Below are 11,401 nucleotides of genomic sequence, written 5' to 3'. Positions count from 1 at the left end.
CCCACTGATTCCCACTGATCGGTTACTAGCCATCCCCTTTAAAGGCATAATTTACCCCCTTTTTTGCACATGAAACATCAACTCAGCATTAGTGCTTCAAAATAGTTCTAAAATGTGAGTTAACGGATAGAAACAACCAATGTAAATATTTGAACCAGCATAATCGATGTTAAGTATTGTTAGATACACAAAATGTGAACAAGTTATAATAAAAATGTTTCCAGACCATTTTTAGAACCGTCTACTATACAGCTATGGTTTAATGAAAAAAAATAATGATATCTCCTTATTATTTTAGGCTTTATCGCAAAAAAAAAAAACAATGTTAGATGATAGGATGTTTTGTGATACATCTGACCTTACGCACTTCTCCCAAAGGTAACAGGACCTTTGATATTTAATATCGACTTTTGATGATTTCTTTGTGAACAACGTATAGTTTTAGGGCCTAAGTAGGCGGCCTAGCAACCACAATATGCAATATTAGATGAGATAATGAACTTTGTTTATTCACTGTCTAAACAGAATAACACACAGAATTCTGCACACAAACCTTCACCAAGTACTCCTTAATTTGTGGATGAAAACATGAAGAAACTTTCTTTTGTTCTGCGCGTATTCTTTTTCTTTTGTCAGTTACACAGTATATTTTTTAGGGCAAAATAATTTATGTCGCATGTATTGGGGATCAGCTCACAGGGGCGGATCCAGGAATTCCGTAACTTCGGGGGTGGGACGCAAAACAGTTATTTCTGGTGCCACTTCCGGGTTAAATCAGCTGAATCCCCCCCCCCCCCCCCAAAAAAAGAGCGAAAATCAAAAGGCATGAAAAGCAAAAAGCAGAAGAAAAATTAACATGTACGTTCTCGTACCATTACCGGGGTTAATACAATCCACTGATAAGGATCATCGTGCGATTTCATGCATTTTATACTTTTCTAAAAAAAAAAAAAAAACAAAAAAAAAAAACAGAATGCAAAATACAACATTATAAACGGAGTTCGCCCCCTTCACTTACCCCCCCCCCCCCCCCGAAAGAAATTAATACAAAAGTAACAAAATTAGCCCGGTGCGTCCCCCCCCCCCCCCCATATTCCACTGACTCGACTTGAACAAGAGAAAGAGCAAGCATTTTATAGCAGCGCATGTTGGGGGGGGGGGGGGGGGGAGGGGGGGGGGGGGGGAATGGGGTGGAGGGGGAGGAACTGAAAGATCACGTACGGACAAGCGCGCTCTTGTATGGCACATATCGGTAGGCACCCCGGGCCGCGGCGGACCCCGGAGTTCCACCGCCACCGCCACCGGCACCTACCAGTAACTCAGCAGTCTTCCTTTCATGAGGTGTGAGTGACAGTTACTTCGATAAATTTTACATGGGCAAAAGCTTTAGCCTGTCTATGCATGGATGTATTACGGTATGTTGAGTTGGTTCCGGCGGTATGTTTGATGTTTGTATATTGAAGGGTCAAGTTAGACAGCTTACGTTCGGAATTACGATGTCAGTCCCACATGTTGTAATCTACGTAACTTTTACAACCACAAGCATTGAAGCAAGCATAAAATTTAGCCCGACCAGACGCTGTTACATAACGCTATGCGAAAGCGACGTACAATGTACAGCGACTGGGCTGTGTATAGTTAGCATACAATTATACATTATACAACTAAATTTATCTAATAAACGCGCACGCCATCGGCAACACCGAGACGTAACGATAATGTCATGTCCTAAATTAATTACATTAACGTACTGCTGTTGTCATGTATGTTTACTTGTTACATTCATGTGGCTGCGTTACTGCGACCAGCCCCATGCGCATAGCGTACCGGTAATGGTCGCAGTTAGTGGCTGCGTGGATTACAGCATGTGGACATACGACTGACAGTGACATTATCATAAACTATAAACGCAAGCGGTTAAACTTGATCTTGAAAACACAAACATCATTCGGAATTACAGTGTAATTTCTAGTCATGTTAGTACAACAAAAGGTCGAGATCTAGAGTCTATGCACTTGTAAATGAAAGCACCACCCTGCCTGCTACCCCCGGACATAAAAAAAGGGTGCATCATTTTATATGATCATTTCAGTTCCATAAATACAATGTAGACGTAGCATAGCCATGCACTGTAAATTATATCTGTATTATGTGACCTTGCAAAGTTGCATCACAGAGCAAACCAGAAATCTGCCAGACATGAATTTGAAGTCAAGAGCAGTTCCTGAAAGAGCAGACTTAAACTACATCATGTTAAACTACGGTACGTGTAGCTCTAAATAATATTTATGGGAAGCTAAATTATTTTAGGCTTCTAACTTCGGCACAGCCATACATACACACTAAACCACAGTTTCATAGTCCTCGCGTATGGCTGTGCTGAAGTTAGAAGCCATCCAGGATTGTTCATATTAGATCTACATGTACGGGTAATTAAAATGGATTCTTCTAACGTTACCTTGTCCTACAATTGTAGATATCGGAAAAAAGCACACACTTTAGAAGCCAAAAAATGTCTACATTTAGGCCTTGGCCAAAAGATTGGTCTGGATCTTGTCGTCAAGATATGATTTTGTATCAAATTAGAGCTGGATTCAGTCTCTAACCGGGAATGTACAATCATAGTCATGATTGGTCTGCAAGAATTTGGATGCAATTGTGTTTCTGCCACAAGCTGTAAGGCAGACATGGCAGAGTAATGGCTATCTTCTCTTTTATCTGCCCATAGATATTTTTTTCCTGGATTTTCCTTAACTGCTATCTCAGACAACAATCTGTTATTATTTTTAAAAAGAATCGGCTCAGTGATGGAGGATGGAAAGACAGACAAACTAGTGGCAGAAACCATTACCAAGCAGAAATCACTGTGGAATGCCTCCTTCAGCCATGGACGGGAACCGAACCCAGATGCTAAGAGATCTGTTGCACAGTGGTGGGAATATATTGAAAAGAACTACTGTGAGAGCCAGCGATATTACCACACACTACAGCACGTTGATGCCATGATTCGGCTGTTGCACAAGCACTACACCAAATTTCCATGCTCTCCTCCCTTTGCATGTAGAGCTGTTGAAGTAGCTATTTTTTTCCATGAGTAAGTATTTCCCTTACCTTCTTGACCAATGAAATTCTGATTGCAATCAGGTAGAACAGGAGATTAAGTACATTCGTATGTTGAAGGCCTGCATGCTCAAGCCAAGGTTGATTACAGCCACCAGATGTCACCCTATGTCACCAGATGGCACATGGAATGCAATGATATTTGCCAGGGTAATGTGTACTTGACACTTATGCTTGATTTTCCTTGGAGTGGTAAATTATTAAGTAGATAGCGTATCAAATAGTGGATTTAACTTTTGTTTAATGTACCCTGAAATTTGTACTTTTGAGGTTACTGTCTTTGGACAGCAAATTTGACCAGCATGAAACACAGTAAAAAACAATTTGCAAACAGTTGACCTAAGCAAGTATACGTGTGTATGTGTGTCCATACAACAGCACAGGCTTTGGATGTAGTACAACTGTATGTATTACAGGGTGATCCACAGTTTGAAGTTTTAGCACTGTGCATGGCTAAAAAGTGACATTGCATAGAGAAAAAAAAAGAGAATAAAAATCATGTGTTGATAAAGGTCCACATCATGCTTGTCCCTTTTGGTTCATTGCCTGCTCAAGAACACCAGAAGCTGTGAGGTTGCTCTCTGGTATTCAAAATTGTCTTACATAAAACCCTGTTTTTGAACATTTGATTAAAAGGATATAATTATCATCTTTCAAGTGGCAAGTTTTTGCAGCTTCATTTATTTCGCATATTGTCAGTTTTTGGTACAGCACATATGTGCTTGATTAGGATGAGGCGAAAAATTGTTTGATGTCATTGCAACACACTAAAATCCTTGTAAACCACCTTGGCACTGTGAAGTGGTACTAGATGTCAAGCTACATGATGTTGCTCTGTAAAAAACACCAATTATATACATGTAGCTTGAACTCATCTGTGCTTCTGAGGAATTGCTTAAACAACACCTCCATCCATTTGAACATCAATACTTGTCCATTACTGTGAGTAATTTGCGCATTTCAAAGCATGGTACAGTGCACACCTGTTGTAACAATCACGGCTATAACGAAATGCCCAACTTAATCATCTATAAATGTAATTTGCGCATTTAACCCTAAAAAGACTGGGCTATTTTGGTAGCTCGAAAGACTGGGGGGGGGGGCCTAAAGGGCCCCCCCTTAAGATCTCGGCCGTGGATCGCGCGATCGCCGCGGAAATTTGCACAATGGTAGTGTGCGATGTAATCTACAAGATCGTATATTTAAATTTTCCAAAATAGTCTTCTTTTATTTTATTTTGATTAATTATGCTAATTTATGCAAGAAATCAGACTTTTTTATCTTAATCAGTAAATAAAGCTCCAAAAGTGCTCATTTTTGGTCTAGATATTCTTTGTAGCATTCTTAGCAAATGTACTTGAAAAAAAATTCGGTATCAAAATTAATTTCTTATTTATTTTATTGTTTTATGAATTTCTTATGTATTTCTTTGTTTTTTCGACCTTTTGTTTTTGTTGTTTTTTTCAGCAAAATTTGTGGCAGACCCTTTTTGAAGCATAATACTACTAAAACAAATTGATTTTAGCCATTGAGAGTAAAAATAAGCATATTTATATGAACCATGTGATAAAACTCAATTTGTATTGACTTTGTACACAAAATCACATTTTTGAGCCATTTTCGGTCTCACGTGCATGTACAAAAAGTTATGTAACTTCAGAACCGTACCCCCGGGCATCACAAATTTGGTGTCAAAATGTGCGGGAAACTCGAAAGAAAAAAGTCATAGAGCATCGCGGCGAGAGCATTGCGTGTTGCTGAGTAATCGCGCGAAATGTCGAGGGGGGGGGCCTTTTAGGCCCCCCCCCCCCAGTCTTTTTAGGGTTAAAGCATAGTACAGTGCACTCCTGCTATAACAAACACAGCTATATAACAAAATTCCCAACATTACCATACTGTTTGGCTATGACAAACTTTTGATGTGACGAAAGAAAACTGCCAGTCTTGAGGACTTTGTTATAATCAGAATTGCCTGTATCATTTGTTACGATGTGGCATGTCCATGCTGAGAGTTATTTTCACCTTTCACATGGATATATGTAATCTGTATTGTTGCTCTCAATTTTTAAAATAAAATGAAAACAATACAAAATACAGGGACATTCATGTGGAAAGAAAGGAACATAAATGCCCATGAATTGATATAAACTTTAAATTCAAGCATATGGCATCCAAGGCATTAGAAAGTCTTACATTATGTTTCCCTTTTTCTTACTGAATGCCTCTCGAGAGATCTGTGATGGGAAAAGAACCCTTTGTTGTCTTCTATGCTGTTAGTGGTAATTAATTTCTGGCAATAAGATCAAATATATGAGATACAGTGTATTTAGAGTCCTGTTCTTATTTTAATTCGTTTCATTTTTGGCTTTCCTGTTCTGCAGTTTGATTTACAACCCAAAGGCAGGTGACAATGAGGAGCAAAGTGCTGAAGCTTTCATGCAGTTTGCTAAGGATCACTTGACTGATGATGAAGACTTTTCACAGGATTGTATCGATACAATATATGACTGGATTCTGGCCACCAAGCACCACTGTACCCCAGAGCACAATGAAAAGTGAGTTCCCTCTTCTCCCCATTCCCATAATGCCTTGCCCATGGAAACTGTACTGTTACAAAAATCATGTTCAATCCTGTTTTTTTTTTAACTGTTCCATAAAGGAACCTGGTATATCAGGTTCCCTTGGCATCAATTCATATACAGGAACCTGGTATACACGTGGTTCCCCAAATTTTGACTAAAGTGACAGCATTGGTGGCCTAAAATCTTAATCAGTTATGTTATAATATGCTTACCGGAAAAATGACTTTGATCGAAAGATTAGAGTTTCTTATATCAATATCCATTCCCTTTTCTTTTCAACTGAACTGAGTGTATTTTTGTCTAATTTACCTTTAGTTTGACAAGCAGTGCGCTTGTTTTGCTAGAGAACTTAAGTGTGAAGACTTTTCTATGCTACCCCTTTTTCATTAATACAGTGTATGTTTCATGTTCAACTAAACTTTTATGGTAAATTGCATTATACAGTAAACCTCGGATAAGTCGACGTCGAGTGAGTAAAAAATCACTTAACTCGAAGCAAAATAAAGAGTCCCGATTTTTCCCTATGTATTTTCTCTAAGAAATACAGAAAACCTCGCATGAGTCGAAGAACTACGTTAACTACTGGTATTGATACAAATTCCATGTTCAATTTAGAACAAAATAAGAACATTATCTTCAAGAACAGACAAATTTGAATGCAAACACACACATGCACGCACACACACACACACACACAAATGCATGCAAATGTACTATAATACATGTACATAACTGTGAGTCGAAAAAAAATCGACTCTCGCGAGAGTCGAAGTTCACTTAAGTCAACGCATTTTTGTCAGTCCCGAGAGCTTCGACTCATGCGAGGTTTACTGTACCTCTTTACATTAGTGTGTTTGTCTGCCATAAACTTTTATTTCTTACTCTCTCTATCTCTCACTCCTCTCTGTACTTCTCTCACTGATTTTTCCCAAAGTCCATTTGTTAACTCTGTTTATATTCCCCTCCACCCCACCTTTTCCTGTTTTTCAACTTGGAGCAGTTTTGGCACAGGGGCAAAGCACTTCTTCCTTGACCTTGACCTGGAAGTACTAGGACGACCTCCAGCTGAGTATGAGATATACGCAAACCAGATTCGCAAGGAGTATAGTCACATTCCAGATGTGGATTTCAGGGTGGGCCGTGCAAAGGTGCTTAGAAACCACTATTTATTTGGTAATGAAAGACCATTTGAGGACACTGTAATCATTCATTGAGTGAAAACATAAATCAAGAGCATTAATTTTTGTTTCATGTTATATTTTCTTCATTGTTGATGTTAGGTGTATGTTGTAGGTGGATGTAGGAAGTTTGAAATATTGTTCGAGATTGTGATTGAGTTTTGACTTTTCAGTAAAGTTCTTTTTTTTCATATGAGTTCAAGTTTTAACCCATTGAGGACGGGCTGATTTTGCTAAAACACGCATTTTCCCATGGACACCTGCCCGAGTATACTCGGGACTTCTCCTCAAAGGGTTATCCGAGGGGTGTCATGGTCCCTGTTATTGGCACACTGCTTATGATGAGAAGGTCCAGGATTTGTGTCTCACTTCAGTACTTACGTCCTTGAGCAATATTGTACATGCAGTGCTCCTGTCTACCTAAGAGTATAGGAGCTTACCCAGTACAGTAGGGAACTGAACCTGTATTTATGTACATTTTTATTTTTGTATTGTTATCATTATCATTTTTTTTTTTTTGGGGGGGGGGGGGAGGGGGCTCATGGTATTATGTATGTGCTGAAGTATGACAGCCTAGCTGGAACTGGAATAGTTCCAAGGGAGTACACGTGCGCTTTAGGTAAAGAGTTAATTCAGGGGACCAGGGTAATCAAACTCTCCTTAGAAGTTTGCCGTTACAGAGGTACTAACCCTCCCTGGGGCCCCATACTTGTTGATTTCATTCGCCGAGTCCACCAGAACAGTCTTCACATGCTACGGTGAGCAAGTTACATGTTTTAATAGATGGCGATGAGCCCCCCAGCTACTCTCACCTGGTTTGGCCCGCCAGTCGAGATGGTTTTCCATGGTGTGGCCGCTGTCGCATGTAAACAGCTACTTGGAGCCACAGATGAGAGCTGAGCGTCACGTGGGAACCAAAGCAGACGAAACCACCTCAAGAGGTGTTACACAAGAGCTGGTGGGACAGAAAAGCTGACGAGGTCCAGCACCACGCAGAGTCAAACGACCCAAAGGAGTTCTTCAGATCTCTAAAGACTGTGTTTGGCCGACAAAGGCTAGTACTACATGTACTCCACTCCTTGCAGCTGACGGAACCACATTGCTCAAAGACAAAGACAGCATCAATGATCATTGGAGGAAATATTTCTCCACTCTCCTGAATAGGCCCTCCAGTGTTGACACCGCAGTCCTAGGACACAATGATCAAAGACCCCCAGTGGAAGACCTCAATCTTCATCCATCCCTTGATGAGGTCCTAAAAGCTATCAACCAGACAAGACCTGGAAAAGCCCCTAGGTTGGATGGCATCCCTGCAGAACTGTTTAAAGCTGCTTCCCCTGCATCTCTCAACATATTTCACAGCATCCTTGTCAGTATATATGGGCTGACCATGCCTCACGAATTCAGGGATGCTACAGTTTCTTTATTCAAAAGCAAAGGAAACAAATCAGATTGTTGCAATTACCGGGGCATATCGCTTCTGTCTATTGCCGGTAATATACTGGCACGTGTCATCCTGAATCGCCTGATCATCACTATCTCTGAAACTTTCTTGCCAGAAGCTCAGTGTGGTTTCAGACCTGGCCATAGCACTGTAGATATGGTCTTCACAGTGAGGCAGGTCCAAGAGAAGTGCATAGAACAGAATTTGGATCTGTATATTGCCTTCATCGACCTTACCAAAGCTTTTGATATAGTGAACAGAGAGGCCCTCTGGACGATCCTCGCAAAGCTTGACTGCCCACCTAATTGTGAATCTCATTCGTCTTTTTCATGATGGAATGGAAGGTCTCATCCTCTCCAATAGTGAAATTGCCAATGGAGTAAAACAGGGATGTGTGCTGGCGCCTGTCCTCTTCAACGTATTCTTCACCTGTGTACTAAACCACGCTTTGCAAGACCTGGAGAAAGGGGTGTACCTGAAATACAGATTGGATGGATCACTCTTTGACTTGCGGACACTGAATGCAAGTACAAGGACCATTGAGCGACTCCTGCAAGAAGCACTTTATGCTGATGACTGTGCCCTTATGGCACATTCAGAGACTGACCTCCAAGCCATTGCCAACAGATTCGCAGAGGCTGCCCGATTATTTGGTCTGGAGATTAGCCTGGGCAAGACAGAAGTCCTCCACCAGCCATCACCAGGAACCACATCTACCCCACCAACCATCTCCATTGAAGATACTGAGTTGAAGACTGTTGATCAGTTAAGGTATCTTGGTAGCACCATTTCCTGTGATAGTAGTTTGGACAAAGAAATATCCAAGTGCATCAACAAAGCAGGTCAGTCACTCGGCCGCCTTCACTCTTGAGTGTTGAGCCACAGGAACATCAAGTTGAAAATGAAGATCAGAGTGTACAGGGCAGTCGTCCTATCAACCCTACTGTATAGATGTGAAACATGGACCCCCTACAGAAAGCACCTCAGACTGCTAGAATGTTTTCACACTAGAGCACTGCGGTCAATCCTCGGGATCAAGTGGCAGGACAGAGTGACAAACCTAGAAGTCCTCGACAGAACAGGACTCTGCAGCATTGAGTCCATGATGGTGAAGGCCCAACTCCACTGGACTGGATATGTGATACGAATCGATACCAGTCGCCTTCCTCGCCAAATTCTGTATGGGGTACTCCCCCGTGGACAAAGACGAATCGGACGGCCAAAGAAGAGATATAAGGACTGTATCAAGGACACTTTTAAACGTAGTGACATCCCTCCACAAAAACTTGAGGTGTTTGCTGGAGATAGGCAGCACTGGCATGACCTGACAAGAGAGGCCCTGTCTACCTGCGAAAACAAACGTCCGGAGCGAATCGACAGTGCCAGAGAACGCAGGAAGGCCTCTATCTCCGCAGCACCCCCACCAGCATCATTCCAGTGCCCACACTGCCCCTGAATGTGTGCCTCAAGAATTGGACTTGTCAGCCACATCCGGGCCCATGAGAGACGGTAGCACAACCCAGAATGACATCATCCACTATGATGGTCTACCTAGAGATAAGAGAGAAGTTTGCATAGCAGCAAAATACCAACCTCCGCCAAGAAGTTGGTGTGGAATACTAGTATCCAGTCTTGATGAGTTATACAACATTTTGAAATTGAAAATTTATGGCCTAATAAGAAAACACACACAGACACACACACACTCTTACCTGGTGAATTTTGTGGGTTTGATATGCAAGGTTACATTATGCAGTTTATAATGTTTGGCAACAGCATCTGTAGCCATTGCCATGTGTCTGAAACACAAACAAGAATGTATGAATAGATTTCAGTGAATTTTCATGGGACACTGTTTCAGGATTTGCATTAAAATTGTTGGTTAGTTAATTATGGCTGTGCTGGATAGATTGCAAATCAATCTACAAAATCTAAGGTTCTGTTACACTCATCTTCCCCATTTTCTGCATGAACATACAGGTGCTGAAAAAGTTCCTGGAGCGCAACAGAATCTTTGCCACTGAGCTCTTCTACAAGACCTATGAATCCCAGGCAAGACAAAACATCCAAGATGAGATAAGGAAACTGCTAGGCTCAGGATGACACTGATGAGAAAGTGATGGGTTGTTATGGACATGCCTGCATCATAGGATTGTACACATGCAGGGAGATTCTCAATTGTCAGTGGCAGAGACATGGTAATGCAATTGTAGAGTGTTCAGAACTTGATATTGGCACAATGCAGCTGAAGTGTTCAATGTGTTACAAAATCTTGTCTTTCATAAAGATGATGAGTCTACAGTAACAGTCATGCCTTATGTATGGTGCTTGTCTGCCACCATCACCCACTTACATTGTATTCCTTGGGTACTCCTTGGCAGAAGTATAGTGCACTCCTGTTATAACAAACATTGCTCTCACAAAATTCCTTGTACAGTGAAGTAAACATTCAGGTCCGAAAATTGTTATCTATCTACTGTTGTATATTATACGAATAATTTATGAGTTGTGAGTGCATAGGGCACGAATATCGCACGAGGCGCGAGATAAGCCACTGGTCTATTCAACAAGCCGCGTAGCGCCGCGTTGAATAGACCAGTGGCGAATCTCGCGCCGAGTGCGGTATTACGTGCCTCAATGCACGAACAAAATCATAAATTATTTGTTTTATACAACACCCTGTCCACAATCACAGTACTAGATTAGTGACCGCTAACTCAGGAAGGCCCAAAATAAATGTAACACTCGTCATGATTCGACCACACAGTCACAGGAATCACAAAGTCCGCAGGGTCTATACCCATTCTACGCTAACGTTAGATCGAGTTAGGCCTGACTGTTAGGCCGATCTGAGATGTCGGTAGATCTAGTAGTAGGTCTAGACTTTGTCTATTTCCAAAAATGATTTTGTATAAAAACACAGAAAAATAATCAAATTACGGTTTCTCAACTGGAAATGAAGTCTTGATTTTAGGATCACTGTGGTCCACGTAGCAGATCAGAGTCAAAACTAAAAACACAGCAGTAGGTAGGCAGCATTGCAACTAGCTAGGTAAAGTAGCTGCGCGTACACGTAT

At 41.2% G+C, this 11,401-nt stretch overlaps 1 protein-coding gene across 2 annotated transcripts; it reads left to right on the top strand.

Annotated features, from left to right (window-relative positions):
• The first annotated feature begins 1,243 nt into the window (after positions 1-1,243).
• LOC139717415 (uncharacterized) lies at positions 1,244-10,772 on the top strand. Of its 2 annotated transcripts, none has more exons than XM_071628913.1 (5): positions 1,244-1,341; positions 2,795-3,094; positions 5,502-5,675; positions 6,703-6,850; positions 10,305-10,772. In XM_071628913.1, the coding sequence occupies exons 1-5, from the start codon at positions 1,337-1,339 to the stop codon at positions 10,425-10,427; spliced, it is 750 nt and encodes a 249-aa protein (XP_071485014.1). In that variant the 5' UTR covers positions 1,244-1,336; the 3' UTR covers positions 10,428-10,772. The 2 variants fall into 2 exon arrangements, with proteins under 2 accessions (XP_071485014.1, XP_071485013.1); XM_071628912.1 differs by having other exon boundaries at positions 1,281-1,415.
• Positions 10,773-11,401: the final 629 nt, after the last annotated feature.

This window comes from Diadema antillarum, unplaced genomic scaffold (assembly GCF_040938485.1).
Source record: "Diadema antillarum isolate AM-2024a unplaced genomic scaffold, OU_Dant_1.0 scf00000075, whole genome shotgun sequence".
NCBI lineage: Eukaryota > Metazoa > Echinodermata > Echinoidea > Diadematoida > Diadematidae > Diadema > Diadema antillarum.
The sequence above is the reverse complement of the archived record's forward strand: the minus strand, read 5'-3'. Positions and strand labels throughout refer to the sequence as shown.

Bases quoted from the DNA above. Each gene is read 5' to 3' on its own strand.
- LOC139717415 (XM_071628912.1), top strand. The intron at 3,095-5,501 runs GTAAGTATTTCC...CCTGTTCTGCAG, and splicing joins GTAGCTATTTTTTTCCATGA to TTTGATTTACAACCCAAAGG. The intron at 6,851-10,304 runs GTGCTTAGAAAC...ATGAACATACAG, and splicing joins TCAGGGTGGGCCGTGCAAAG to GTGCTGAAAAAGTTCCTGGA.